The sequence below is a fragment of the Sceloporus occidentalis genome, unplaced genomic scaffold, assembly GCF_023333645.1.
Source record: "Sceloporus occidentalis isolate IW3139 unplaced genomic scaffold, rSceOcc1.0.p SCAF_1, whole genome shotgun sequence".
NCBI lineage: Eukaryota > Metazoa > Chordata > Lepidosauria > Squamata > Phrynosomatidae > Sceloporus > Sceloporus occidentalis.
The window spans coordinates 69,257,792-69,272,848 of record NW_028316981.1 but is presented as its reverse complement, the minus strand read 5'-3'; the positions used below and the strand labels follow the sequence as shown (position 1 = coordinate 69,272,848).

General features: G+C 39.5%; 1 protein-coding gene across 1 annotated transcript in view; it reads right to left on the bottom strand.

Moving 5' to 3' along the window:
* Positions 1-15,057, bottom strand: part of STIMATE (STIM activating enhancer) — a 50,425-nt gene that overhangs the window by 21,075 nt on the left and 14,293 nt on the right. The window contains exons 2-4 of the mRNA XM_089524032.1: positions 3,991-4,039; positions 2,436-2,531; positions 781-902 (exon numbers count right to left, since the gene is read on the bottom strand). Of these exons, the coding sequence (XP_089380158.1) occupies positions 781-902; positions 2,436-2,531; positions 3,991-4,039 (267 nt within the window). The remainder of the gene's footprint in view (positions 1-780; positions 903-2,435; positions 2,532-3,990; positions 4,040-15,057) is intronic.

The following is a 15,057-nucleotide window of genomic DNA, read 5'->3' as shown; positions in this document are numbered from 1 at the left end:
TTACTCTTAGTAAATTTTCAAAATTTGTTTTTAAAAGTCTCAAAAAGTTGAGGATATGAGACTTCTACTCTGGAGTAATTTCAATTGCCAAACCCCATCTGAACAGAAAAGGTTTTCATCTGCTAGAGAAACCAATGTAGCTTCCCTTGAAAGAGAGTTCCAAACCCAGGTGGCAGCCACTGAAAAGGAGGCTATGGCCTGGTACAAACGAGCCCCAGTGACGCCCTTGTCACGTGCTAGGGTTGCCTAGGGGCGGAGCGCCCACACACCCTGCAAACCTAGCATGTGATGAGGGCATAATAATTGAGACGCTCTGTATACATGGGCGTCACCACTGTTATGTAAGCACCACACGGCACTTATGTAACGAGTGCGCCAGTGGCGCACTCGTTATGCCACCCTTGCGGCGTAAAAAGAACCCACTTTTCATGGGTTCTTTTTCCGCCAGAGGGAAGCCGCACGGTTTGGCAGCTGCAGCTTCCCTCCGGCAAAAAAATAGGTGCTGGCAGGCCGCTGTTTTTCGGCGGTCTCTACTGCACCTATGATTCAAAATCTATGTTTCAAAGCTTTAAAAAACCCCACTCCTATTACATTGCGGTGCTGCTATCTAAAGCACAAAGTATGCTATATAGGTTTTCTGGAAATCTGTATAGCAAAACAAGACCATATTTTGGCCATTTGAAGTCATCTATTATCTGCATCTTTGGAAAAAGCCATGTTGCATAATTTCTAATGATGTGACTAAATGGCATAAAGCATGCTAAGAATTAAAATCCTTACCATATTCACCAAAGCGAAGAGACTCCCACTGTTGCCATTCAACAATGCTGCTTACTGCCCGTATTCCAGCATAAATTAGCAGCATTCCTAAAGTGGCATCCAACAGAAAGTTGATAAGGTACCTAAGATGATGAAAAAAACAAAAACAAAAGGCACCTAAGGATGGACATACTTTAGTTATGTAATGGTAAAAATCAAAATAACTACCCTTATTACTACCACCCATCATCTTTACTAAGCCCTTGAAAGTGCTTCTATATTTTTAGCCTTAATGCTCAGCAGTTTACATAATTAACAGCAATGTAACACAAAATCTAACATCTAGGCTATAACACCTTCCAGATACAAATGAACAGCAATGTCAGTGTACAATATGAATATATCCTTGTATTGCATGTTCTTTTTGACCTCACCCACTATGCAATATAACGGCTCTAAACCACTTTACTATTTACCTTCTCAACCAAGACTAGGACACAATAGCAAAAACAAACAAACCCAAAACAGGTAGGGAAAAACTGAAAGAAAAAGTGGACCACAGGCTCTCTACACTTCCTCTTTGATGTAAGAGTTTTAACTTCTATGTAACCTATGCAAAAGTGAAATGTATTATTTCTCATTGTGAGGGTAAAGGCTGAAACCTTTGGTCAATTAATGATTAGATTAATGGATTTTAAGCCTGATGAATTCAGCTCTGCTTTAAGACATTTCTGACTTACAACTTTTTAAAAGATTAATACCAGTCTTTGGTGCCACCCTATTACTGACTGGCAAAATTCAGTTTGGTTATGTATATGGTATTAGTGCAATTGGATGCTTAGGAATGTTCTGTCTCCTCAACTTAATGAGCATGATGGGTGTTTCATTTGGCTGTGTTGCCAGTGTTCTTGGTTACTGCCTCCTTCCTATGATCATGCCAGTATAGCAAATACTGGCACACCCAGGCATATTGTGATAGAGAGCCAATGTAGCATAGTGGTTTGAGAATTGGACTATGACTCTGTATACCAGAGTACAAATCCCCACTGAGGCATGGAAACCCACTGGGTGACTGTGAGCACGTCACACTCTTTCAGCCTCAGTGGGAAGCAAAGGTAAACCCACTTCTGAACAAATCTTGCCAAGTAAACCCATGATAGGTCACCATAAGTCAGAAATGTGTTGAAGGCACACAACAAGAAGTGATAGAGTACTGATGGGTTTAGGTGTGTAGTTATTATAAAAGACTCCACCAGAGGGCAATCTTAGCTTGATAAATATCAAGCTGTGTAACTCTTATACTTCTGATTGCCCGTGTCTGTTTCTCAATTTATACTGTAGAACTGCTCCACCTTGTGGAATACAGAACTTGACAATAAAAAATTAACTTAGGGTTCTAAATTTGTGTATTTTGGGGAAAGCATTATCCATATATTTGGTGTGTTTAAAAAGCAAAAACAAAAAAACCTCCCTCTATGGCCCCAATTGCTCCACACCAGAGGTTGGTAGGCATTTTCATTCCTGAAGTATGTCCAACCATTACTTACAATAGAAAAAACAGCATAAGTAATGCAAGATGTGCAGCTACTTATTATGAAAAACCGTCAACACAGATTTTTGCATCTTTATCAACTGAACTTGAGGTAAGATTGTTCACTCAAAAATATATTACTTACAGTGAACAAGGGTCTTCTTTAGTAAGGTCTGATAAATAAACATTGGCAAAGTGGATGAATAACATCCCTATGGCTTGTTTAGAAGTATCCAAAAACCTACAGAAAGATTAAAAGGGGAAAATCACATTAAACATTAATGGCACAGAATTCTTCACTAGAATATTGTAAGGTTTAGAAAGACAATACATCAACAAAAGATGTTTGAAAAAAAAATTAAATTCTGTTTCTCCATGCCTGGCTATCTACCTTACTACTGGATTTTCAAATTTACTTATCTAACTGAAGGAAAGAAAAAAAAACATATAAATACCTCATATTCATAAGGCCAATTAGCAGGGAAGCTGAACTTTACATATACCAATGATATGCTTCCTGTTATTCAAATGCAGATGTCAGAGACTTCTTTCAAATTCTACCCAAATTACTATAACATCCAAATAATGATGCCTTTATTAGAACAAACAAAATGCACAATTACATGCTGCAAGCTTTCAAAATCATATTGGCTTCTTCATCAGGCAAACAGGAGAAAGAAATTGAAGATGTTAGTCATAGGCCTGTACTGTATTTTCTTTTTCTGGTCTTAGTTCAGATGGTAGGGAGGGCTATCTGCAGGCTGGCATCTCCCCCTTTGGCCATGTGGTCACTGGCAGATTTTTGGTTAGCCCAATAAAGGTATCATGGTTTTGATGTTATTGGATTTGCTATATGGCTAACATGGCTAGCCCTAGATATTTTTACCCAAATTACTGATATCCAAGTCTCTACATGATGCTACCACCACCTATTCCTTAGATTTTTAGCTTAATAGCTAGTAAAGACACACATACTGTGATGATTCTCTATTACTTTCTACCCTCCCTGACACCTCTACTGCTCACCTGAAGAGAATGCCAAGAGACACTGAGAAAAGTAATATCAAGTAGTGTAAAATACAGCTCTATTAAGGCATCAGCTTTACAGCCTTGAAGATGATGCAAATAATTTTTATAGAATGTGGATGAGATGGCATGGGCCACACTGAGAATTCTAGAGAGCCAGTGCTTGGTAGTCTTCTTAAAATGCTGGGTTCTTCACAACCATAATTTGATTATAGGAAGAGGCTAGCAGCTTTAGGTTTGACAGTAGGAGTGCATTACTGAAGCTAACAAAGCTTATAATAGGCTTTGAAAGCAAAACCAATCTCTAATTAGGACAAGGGATTTACTTCAGAATGTCTAGCAAACTATGGTAAGATAAAAAAAGGGGAAAAAAGAATCCATATTGCCTATTATATTTTTGCTCTAAAAAGGTGATTTTTTTTGGGGGGGGGGATTTAAAATTTCTAAATCTACTACAGTGCCTCATATTTTGAATTAGCCACCCAAAGTTTGTTGGGCAACATCAGAATCAAGAGTTCATATCCATGGACATCTCTGCTTCTATGCACATACAATCTGAAAAGCACTAATCAGGTTGCAATTACCCACCTTTTGTACTATATTACCCAAAGTCTACAAAGATAACCATCTAGGAAAGAGGAATATAGTCTAGGAATTATACTTAACACTCTTACCAAATCCTCCATGGACGTCTTTCATGTTTTGGTTCTCTAAAGCGTTTCACTGAAAGAGAATTAAGGATAATCAGCAGACTGCCAGTTACACCAACTTAACTACATACTCTGCTCATCTGAATTAGGAATTTCCCCAATTTTTATCTTCTGAAATGCCATCTATTATTTCAGAGTAAACTGCAATTGAATACTTATGAAGAGCATTATAGTGGTATTCTAGGAATTACTCAAGCTTTCAGTACAAAGGTTCTTTGTCAGTAATTATCTTTCAGCTCAAGGATAGGCAGCCTAGCTCCTTCTAGATGATCTGAACTACAATTCCAATCAGTGCTAAACATCATGACTAATGGTTAGGAATAATCAACACTATAATCCAATATACCTGGAATTTTTGATATTTTATTATTAATACAGCACACTTTACTTTGCACTAGCCCTTAATTCAAGACTTTTGGTGTGCAATCTATTTATAATTTGAACACTTTAAATCCAGTGTTCTCTTTTACATTTAGCATGGTGCAAAACTACTGAATCTGCCCATTCTGTTAAACACAAATGAAGAAATGTTTATATAATAAAAACAAGGGGAAGCAAAATTTAAGGTAGCTTACTTAGTAAGAAAGAAATTGAAAGGTCACCCTGAAAAAGTTAATATGATGCCGACTGAGAATGTGGTAATTGAAACAGCCTGAATACTGGTGAGACATACTCTTTATGGTTGTAGCTTAAACTAGTATGAAAATTAGAGAAAAGCTCTCAACCTGATCTACAACTGCAAAGCCCTGGAGGGAAGGCAGATTCTCTTAATGCTATTTTTCACTAACTTAGAAATAAGATTGAAATGCCAGTTTATATAAGCACATAAGCCTTCGACTTTACATACAAGTTATAGTTAGTTACCTGCCTAAACGTCACATAGCAGTATTAAACTTTATAGTCTAGACCAGGGGTAGGCAATCTTTTTGAGCTGGGGGCCGGGTTGCTGACCCTCAAACAACTGGGGGGGCCAAAGCCAATAAATAAATAAATGAATAAATTTTTAAAAATTAAATAAATAAATAAACTGGGACAAATGTAGGACAACATTTTCAAATGGGGGACACTTTTTTTTTAAAAAAAGTGGAGGACACGCAAAAAAAATTGCTGATTTTTAAAAAAATGTTAATATAAATGCATGTTTCTGAGGCATCTATAGACAATTGCCCCCCTTGCCCCTGCGCGCGAGAGGCCAAAGGCCCCGGCGGCAATCAGTGGCAGGACTGGGCTGGGGCCGGTCCCAAGGCCTTGCCGGGCCGCATCCGGCCCGCATCCGGCCCGCGGGCCGCAGGTTGCCTACCCCTGGTCTAGACAGTACAGTAATCTAGCTGATTTACATTCATCACATTCCTTCAATGTAAATTATGGAGAGGGTAAGAAAGTTGTAAAACAACATCAGAAGCCAAGAAAGAGATTTGCAGGGGGAATGCTGGTGAAAATGATTTATTTGAGTTACACAGAGAGATGAATGCTGAAAAGCAGAAAAAAGTCTGTAAATAAGGATGTCTATGCAACATTCAGAAAAGGCATGTTAATATTAAACACTTGAAATATTCTACAGTAACACAGAAACAAAGGCAATGGGCATTTTTAAAATTTTTGTTGTAAAGTTTTAGTTGTTTCCAGAGGCATGGGGCGCAGTGTTATCAGTACGCTGATGACACTCAAATTTATTTCTCTATGCCTCCGACTATTGCAGTGACCAAGGATGGCATCTCTCCTCTAAATGGGCTGGATGAGGGAAAACAAACTCAGGTTGAATCCAGAGAAAACGGAGGTACTTGCAATAGGAACCCCTGGCCCAGGCAAGGAATTTTGTCAACCTGTCCTGGACGGGGTCACACTTCCCCTAAAGAATGAATTTCGCAGTTTGGGAGTACTCCTGGATCTGTCTCTACAGTTGTCATCTCAAGTAGAAGTGACGGCTAGGAGTGCTTGGTACCAACTTCGGCTGTTACGCCCTTACCTGAACCAAAAGGACCTTGCAGCAGTGGTACTTGCACTGGTAATCTCTCGTTTAGATTTCTGCAATGTGCTCTACATGGGGCTACCTTTGTACCAAGTTCAGAAGCTTCAATTAGTTCAATACGTGGCAGCTAGATTGGTCACCGGTTATGACAGATTAGATTTTTCTCAAGGTTATCTTGACATTTGACCCTAAAATGTACAAAGGGACAAATAATCATTGTTGGAAATGTTTAAAAGAGACAGGCACCTTCTACCCTATGTGGTAGTCCTGTCCCAAAGTAAAAAAGTATTGGCTGTAAATACTAAAGCTGATAAATGATATTTTACAAATTAATAAGTTCTTGAAACCAGATTTATTTTTGCTAAACATGCCAGATGAGGACCCAGAAAAAAACATGGGCGAGTTTTGTTTTATATGATAACGGCTGCAAGACATTTATATGCCAGGATGTGGAGGAAAGAGAAGATTCCCACAACTGAAGACTGGTTCTTGAAAATGTATATGGCTGAAATGGACAGATTATCTAGGCAGATTTGTGATGGAGACCTGAAGTAATTTAAGAAATACTGGAATAGTGTGATTAGCTACTTGAATAAAAAATGAAGAGATATGGCAACTGTGGGAGTTCAGGATTAAGAAATTAAGAAGAAGAGGGACAAAGGTACCGTATATATTTGTCTATAAGTCGAGATATTCATGCCCAGAAATTGACCCCAAATTCCTGGGTTGACTTGTATACGTATCAAAATGGCAATGTTGATGATGTCAGCTCATTCGGTGACACAGACACACACCTTCCTCCCCACTTTCCTTATCTGCCTGGGCTGCTGGAAGCAAAGGGAGTGCAGGGTGATTTTTATTTCTCACAGAGCAACAGCTGATCACAAACACACACACCTTCCTCCCCACTTTCTCTAGTCCAGCACACACACAGTTTCTCTCCCTGCCTGCCTTAGCCTGCCTTATGTTTGGCTCTGCCCCAATGGACTCTTCACCCCTGCCTCCTCCTCATCCTCTTTGAGAAGACAAGGCGGCCGCTGCAGACAACTGTGGATGGGCCAGCAATAAAGAGCTTCCATTACGGGGAAAGTCTACTGTAAAATTAGGTTTCTTGGAGGGATTGAAGGGGCAGAGGGCACCTGTGACTGTTTAAATCCAACTCCAAGGAATAAAGGGCTGCAACCAGGGCTCCTTGGGGTTTCCTCACTGTGGCAGAGAAACAGCCTCTGTCCACTGCCAGGGAAATGCTATAGAGCCACCATGGACCTGAGGAACCTCAAGGTTTTACCCTTGACCTATCCACAGTTCATTCCAAAATCCATTACTTTGGCCCCAAAACTTGCCCTTGACTTATACATGTGATCGACTCATAGTCCAATACATACGGTATTTCTTATTTACTAATAGCAGGATTAAGAAGGGGGGAATACAGGTAGTGGTAGTAGAATAAAGCAGGAATATTTCATGAAAGAGACAATATGCTTTCAAACTAAATATTGTAGGTAAGGAAGTAAATAAATGTTTTTGCTTCTCTTTATTAGTTGTGTTTATTTTTTTGTGTAGTTATTGGTTCACCCTGTCAGTTGTTTTGTATGAATTTTTAAACTTTGGATGTTGGAAAAATCAAATAAATGTTATCTTACAGAATGGAAGGTTCATGCTCCAAATGTCTAGAACAGTCTGTAATTAGGCCCAAATATGTGTACAGATGCCACAAAAAGGAGAACACCGAGTTGTACTTTGGTATAGCCCTTGTGAACCAACCACCTGTTGACATGGTATTTTAAAAATGGAACAACTCGGGATATAACATTAGATACTATTCCTTCATTTGTGTGCCCATATTAGTGAGAACATTTTTCAATTATTACTATTTCTAATAGACGAAAAGTTTATTTTCAGTCAATGGCAGATCTTAAGTACTGTATTAAGTATGTTTGTCTTAGTAACAACAATTTTATAACAACTACTGTATTAATATTTATAAGACACAGGATACAGCTGAGGACTAATTAAGGAACATCATCCACCTTTTATGTAATGTTTGTTCCCATACTTCCAAGTCCCATTCTTGTAGAAAAGCCTTCTCTAACCATGTCTCAATGCACCTAGACCTTCACATCAGCTGACTTCTCAAGCCAGCATCCACCTGAAGATTATTACCCTTTAAGGTAACATGGAATTTATGCAGTTGTTTGATCATTTGGGCTACCTAACCAGAATGAAAAAACTGTCATGCTCTTTCAAAGCTCATACAACACTTCATACAATGAGATTGAGGCTATTACCCTTGTGCTTAGAAGAAATGGAAGTTATTAAATGAATCAGGACTTTTCAGCTTCCCAAAGAGACAATACCATACTATACTGTTATAGTGCTATCATTCCATTTTAACTGCTATGGCTACCTCCAGTGGAAATTTGCGGTTTATAGTTCAGTGAGGCCTAAGAGCTCTCTGGCTAAAAATTCTAAATGTCTCTCCCTAAAATCCCAGGATTCCACAGGAGGCAGCAATAGCAGTTAAAGTGGAATAATAGCGCTATTACAGTGTAGTTTGATATTATCCCACCTCCAAGCTGCACACATAGTTTCTCTCAGCTATAAAACAAAATGGGAAACTCTGTGCAATTGCTGAGGTATTTGCTAAGTTTTGGAAAGAGCTACATGAGTAAAGCTATTAGGTACCTAAGGTCCAAAACACACTGCAGAAATAATCCAGTTTCAGACCACTTTAAATGCCCTGGCTCAAAGCTAGGAAATTCTGGGAACTGTAAATCTGTGAGACATTTAGCCTTCTCTCTCAGAGAGCTCTGGTACCACAATAAACTACAGTTCTGAGGATTCCCTAGCAATGAGCTAGGGCAGTTAAAGCGGTCTCAAACTGGTTTATTTGTGCAGTGTGTTTTGGACCTAAGAAAAATGTATTATTATTATTATTATTATTATTATTATTATCCTTTATTTATGAAGCGCTGTAAATTTACACAGCGCTGTACATGCAATCTTTTTAGCTAGACGGATCCCTGCCCTCGGGCTTACAATCTAAAAAGACATGACACAGAAGGAGAAGGGAGTGGTGGAGGGAAAGGGTAAGAGGTCCAGCAGTTCCTCTCTACCTCCAAGGCCTGGACCAAGGCAGATGGACTGCAGGGAGGGCTTGGCTTCATAATGGATGGTTAATCTTCCAGGGAAAATACATACTCTCAAGTAGGATAATGCATATACAGTACATAGCAATACAGGAAATGGTTTGATAAACAGGCACCAAAAGAACATCAAATAGTAAGCAGCAATTATGCAATGCCTGGGAAGGCTTCTCTGAACAGGATGGTTTTCAACTCCGTTTTGAAGCTGGTTAAAGAAGTGATGGCTCTTGCTTGTGGGGGAAGAAGGTTCCAGGAGTGAGGGGCAGCAAGTGAAAAGGGGCGAATCCGGGATGGGGCAGAGGAAATCCTGGGCTGTGACAGCAGACCTTGACTACCAGAACGGAAAGCCCTAGTGGGAAGGTGAGGAGAAATAAGGTCTGATAAGTAAGGGGGGGCCAGCCCATGGAGGGCTTTAAATGTCGACAGCAGGAGCTTATACTGAATGCGGAAAGGGAGGGGGAGCCAGTGAAGGGATGCCAACACAGGAGAGATGTGGTCAGAGCGGTGGGTGGAAGTGATAATGCGTGCAGCTGAATGCTGGACAGAGATTAAAGGACGGAGGTGAGAAAGAGGAAGCCCAGCCAGGAGGACGTTACAGTAATCAAGTCGTGAGATCACTAGGGCATGGACCAGGATCTTGGCAGTAGAGGCAGAGAGATATGGTTGGATTTTGGCAATATTGTACAAAAAGAATCTACAAGCCTTGGCTGTGGTCTGGATCTGAGGGATACACGACAGAGAAGAATCAAAGATAAAACCAAGACTGCGGGCTTGCTGGACGGGTTGAATAGAAATGTTGTCCACAGAGACAGAAAAGGAGTGTTGAAGGGTGGACTTAGGAGGAAAGACAAGAAGCTCAGTCTTGGACATGTTGAGCTTCAAACGCCGATGGCACATCCACTGCGAAACAGCTGTGAGGCAAGACGAAACTTGCTGTTCAAGCCTTGGAGAAAGGTCAGGGGTGGAAAGATACAGCTGGGTGTCATCGGCATACAGATGGTAGGAAAAGCCAAGAGCGCTAATGAGTTTTCCTAAGGACAGTGTGTAGAGAGAAAACAGAAGGGGACCCAGAACAGAGCCCTGGGGAACTCCAACAGATAAGGGAACAGGAGAAGAAGTCTGGCCCCCTGCAACTACTGCAAAAGATCTGCCAGACAAGTAAGATCTAAACCAGTCAAGAACAGAGCCTGAGAACCCAAGGTCAGAAAGTATATCAACTAGAAGACAGTGATCAACAGTGTCAAAGGCAGCAGACAAATCAAGAAGGATGAGAACAGAGTAAAGGCCATTAGCCTTGGCCTGTAAAAGGTCATTCAAAATCTTAGTGAGAGCTGTCTCAGTAGAATGCCTTGGGCGGAAACCAGACTGAAAGGGATCGAGGATGGAGTTGGCTTCAAGAAACTCAAGACAGCGAGAATAAACAACCCGTTCCAAAACCTTAGAAAGAAAAGGAAGAAGAGAAATCGGACGATAGCTAGACAAAGAGGAGGGGTCGAGAGAAGGTTTTTTTCAGAATTGGGGAAATGAGAGCATGTTTGAAGTCCAAAGGGAAGGAGCCTGTAGAGAGAGAGCGATTGAAGATAGAATTCAGTTAGAATTCAGTTTCTTTTCCTCAAAATTTCTGCTGCACAACCTTGACATAAAAGTATCTCCCTCAAAATTCAAAAGCCTGTTAACTAAAGGAACCCTTCCAGATTTATTTACCACTGTTTGCATAGTTTCCTAATAGATCTCACTTCAAAGTAATTTCTTCAAAGTAGGCCTGCTGTCACACAAATTTGTTAAATAAAGTCATGGACTGGGATTCAAAGACATTTGCACATACATAAAAAGGGTTTATGTGATCCTTTTTTCTGTTAGCACCCTCTGAAGTGTTATGGAAGGGCACCAAGAGTCTTCTAACTTGGGGGGACAGCTTGCCAGATGATATAAGAGGCTCAAAGAAAGGGGGATGCTTGAAAAAAAAAACTAATTAAGGAATACTGCAATAGGTCCATTGGATTCTGCCTAAAAAGTAGCACTGCCCACACAGTCATTAAACTGGAAATACTACCTTGCATGTACAGAGAGTATCTTGACAATGTGGATTTGGATCTTTTAAAAACAAAAACCTTTGCTGGTTTATAGATAGATATCAATCAACTGGCAGATGCTCCCCAAAATGTTGTTTGCATACACATTATTAGAATTCTTCAAAGCAGTAAAATGAAGTTGAGACCTGCCAACAGGCGAAGTGTAAGCTGCCAGCTGGAAACAGATTAGAAAATAAAATATGAGAGCTGGAAAGGAATCTGCTGTTTTCTTGGGGGGGAAAGCTCTGAAACTATTCCAATTCTCTAATGCTGCTTCATTGGTCTTGTCAGACTAATAATCCAAGAAAATTACAAAAAGCCATTTGAAGAGACATCATCTTTACAAGACTTCTAGCATGAAGCTGAGATCACAAGCTCAGGAAGAAATGCCTCTATAATAGTAACAAGGATAGGAGAGCAGGGAGGGGGGAGGTTCCCACCACATATTTGGCATCATTTGCTATCATACATTTTATATAGAGTCCTAAATGACTCTGGATTAGGTTATTTGAAGGACCAGCTTTTCTCACATAAAACAGCTCACAGACTGCAATAGATGGAAGTGGGACTTTGAGGAGCTTGGCAAGGTCTTCCTGGCATAGGTATCTAAATCGTGATAACTGAATTCTTCCCTGAAAGTTTCAAGTTTAAAATATATTTATGACAGAAACAGATTGAGATAATTTACTTTTAATTTTTATTAAGTATTAATCTACTCAAATGCACTGGCCACCTAGGCTTAATTTTTAAAACACAACTGCTTCATTTTCAAATCACTAAAATTTATTTTATGAGGCTCCTCTTGGAAGTTACAGCCAGCTGGCTGCCATACTTCTGATCTGAATCCAGAGTGTTGGTGATGACATTCAACACCATAAACTGCTATGGGACCCTGGCACTTGAAGGAGCATCCTTCTCTATACAAGTTTGTCTGATGTTTGCTGGAAGGATGTCATGCTTTATATGTATTTTATTTATTACATGTATATTAGAGCATGAGGAAAGGGAGAGAAATGCCAGAAATGGAAAGGTGAAGGGAATGCTGATTGGTGGAATGTCTGGGGAAACTGCATAAAACAGATGAATCACAGCTGGGAGTTTTCAGTTTGAGTGGGGAATCAATTAGCATAGGGCTTGAGTAAAGCATAGTTAGAAAACAGTTTGAGTCAGACTAGAGTTGGATTGAGAGAAGGGAGCTTGAGTTATGAGTAAGGGTCTGCATTAACCTAAGTTGAATGCACGTGACAAGAATGTAGTATTTTAGATGTAATAAATAAATAATCTCCTATATCACATTTAAAAGGTAAAGGTAAAAGTAGTCCCTTGACATGTTTAGTCATAACTGATTGTAGGGGGCAGTGCTCATCTCTGTCACAAAGCCAAAGAGCCAGTGTTGTCCAAGGACTGCTCTGGTGGTCATGTGGCCAGCATGGCTGCACTAAATGCTATTACCTTTTCCCCAAAGTGGTACCTATTTATCTGCTCACATTTGCTTGCTTGTGAACTGTTAGGCTGGCAGAAGCTGGGACTAGTGACAGAAGCTCACTCCATCATGCAGTACTCAGCCTTTGAATTGCCAACCTTCCAATCTTCTGATTGTCAGAATTGATGTCTTAACCACTAAGCCACCACATCCCTTGTGTTATGTTTACCTTTGGTTAATAAAGATTTATGTCTTTATAAACTTTTGGCCCCCAGAAACACTATGGGCTAATCTGCACTGCAGAAAGAATGCAGTCTGACACCGCTTTAACTGCCCTGGCTCAATGCTACAGAATTTGGAATTGGTAGTTTTGTGTGATATTTAGCCTTCTCTGTCAGAGAGTTCAGTGCCACAACAAAACCCAGGGTTCCACAGGATGGAGCCATGGCAGTTAAAGCAGCATCAAATCACATTAATTCTGCAGGGCAGATTAGATCTATCTCTCTGAAAGCTTGGATTCAGACAAGGTGGCAGCACTGAAGACAGCGGGTTGGTACCCATTGTGGATAGACGGTGCATAATAGGTACCCTGAGGGCATTCAGCCAGTGGTGGGATTGCCTGAGAGGAATTCTCAAGATGGTGGCACAGATGGGATGGCTGAAGTGTAAATCGCACAGTTGGAGGGATGAGGGTTGGAAAACACCCATATCTGGTGATCACAGTAGTGGAAGAAAAAGTGGAGCCTTCCCAATAGTGAGAGTGATACTCTGTGGGAGAACATGGAAAGGATCTTCAAAATTCAAATACCCTTTGATTTGCAGAACATTCTTGAAAAAATAGTAACTGTACTTTGAAAAGGTTTCACAATTGGCCTAGAGATTATGGAAATCCAGAAATTTCATGTAGAATAAGTGAGGCTAAAATCTCTAAGGAGGTGATCTTTTTGACAGATTACAGTTTTGTTTTTATTTCAAAGTTTTTATTTATACCTTCCCTTTCAACATGTGACATGGAGAGTGACCAACAGAAAAAAGAAACCACAATAAATATAAAAGTACATAATATATAAATTGAAAAGCAGGTAAAATTAATCAAAAAGCAAAGTAAAAATAATAACACCAGCTAACCACCAATTAAATAATCATAAATAGTAAAAAAGACCAGTCTCTAACATAACTCTCCAGCCTATGTCAGCTAGTATAACTTCATTGAAAAAGGGCAAGGAAAGGGCTGAACTTTGGAACTCTTTCATGTCTTCCCAAAGCTAAGGTTCAGCTGCTGAGAAGGTCTTCTCTTCTGTCCCTCCTAAGGAGTTTTCAGATAATGACAAGAATGAGAGAAGAGCCTCACTGGAAAATCACTCAGGCAGGCTTGCATGGGAGAAGGTGGCCCAACAAGGAAACCGATCTCAAGTGATATAAATAATTCAATAGCCAGTGAAGCTGCCATAAACTGAACCATACTACTCCAACTAACCATTGGACTAAAGTACCAAATAAGTTTTCCAAAATGTTATTCCAAGAAATAAGAAGCTTAATTAGGAAATTTACCTAGCAGGCAACACAGATAGCCTCTATTGTTTCAAAACAGTTTACTATGGAAAATTGATTGTCATTATAATTTAACATTTATAACCTTCTGGTCAAAAGTGGCCCCTGAAAATGATTAGTAGCTCATCGTATGATAAATAAGAACACAAAACAGGTCTAATAATAGCTTATAGTTATCAAACTTTGTATGCCATGCATTCTTAAATGAACAACAAAGCCAATTTTAACAGTGATCTGTTCAATCAGCTGGTAAGAATCCAGTTAAGTATGCTTCAATAATTTTAAATTTTCTACAAATATGTCTTCATTTAAGCCAAAATATCTTTTTTAAGTAATTTTTTTGAGTAACTCTGCTGATCCACACTGATTTTACAACTAGAAAGCAGCTAGAAATTAGTAGAAATATTTTCCCTACTCTATTACTGTTTTTGTTATCTAGCTTCAATAATACTTTCCTTGTACTGGGAGTCACTACATACATTTAATTCTTCCCTTATACTATATAAGGGCTTCAAAGATCTATGGTTTCCCACTTACCTAATAAGCTCCAATGTGCCTCAGTGGGCACAGGTACTTTTAAGAGACTGTTAAATTATACTGTGCCTGATTGGCTTTTATTACCTTGAAAGCATATAATATAAGCCCTCTCCATAGAAAATAGCATCCTATCAGTTTCTCCAATAAGATGTTTTCAGAATAACGTTCTGCCAAGTGCTAAATCTGCAGTACCATCAGGGATAAAACTAATTGTATGTGCATTTTTGCTAAAGAAGAAACAACAGTGTGTCAAATCAGATCCAATCAGTCTTGGATGAAACAAATTTTGTAGATCAATTTCAGTATGGTTTGCCTTGTGAGACACTTTTTGGG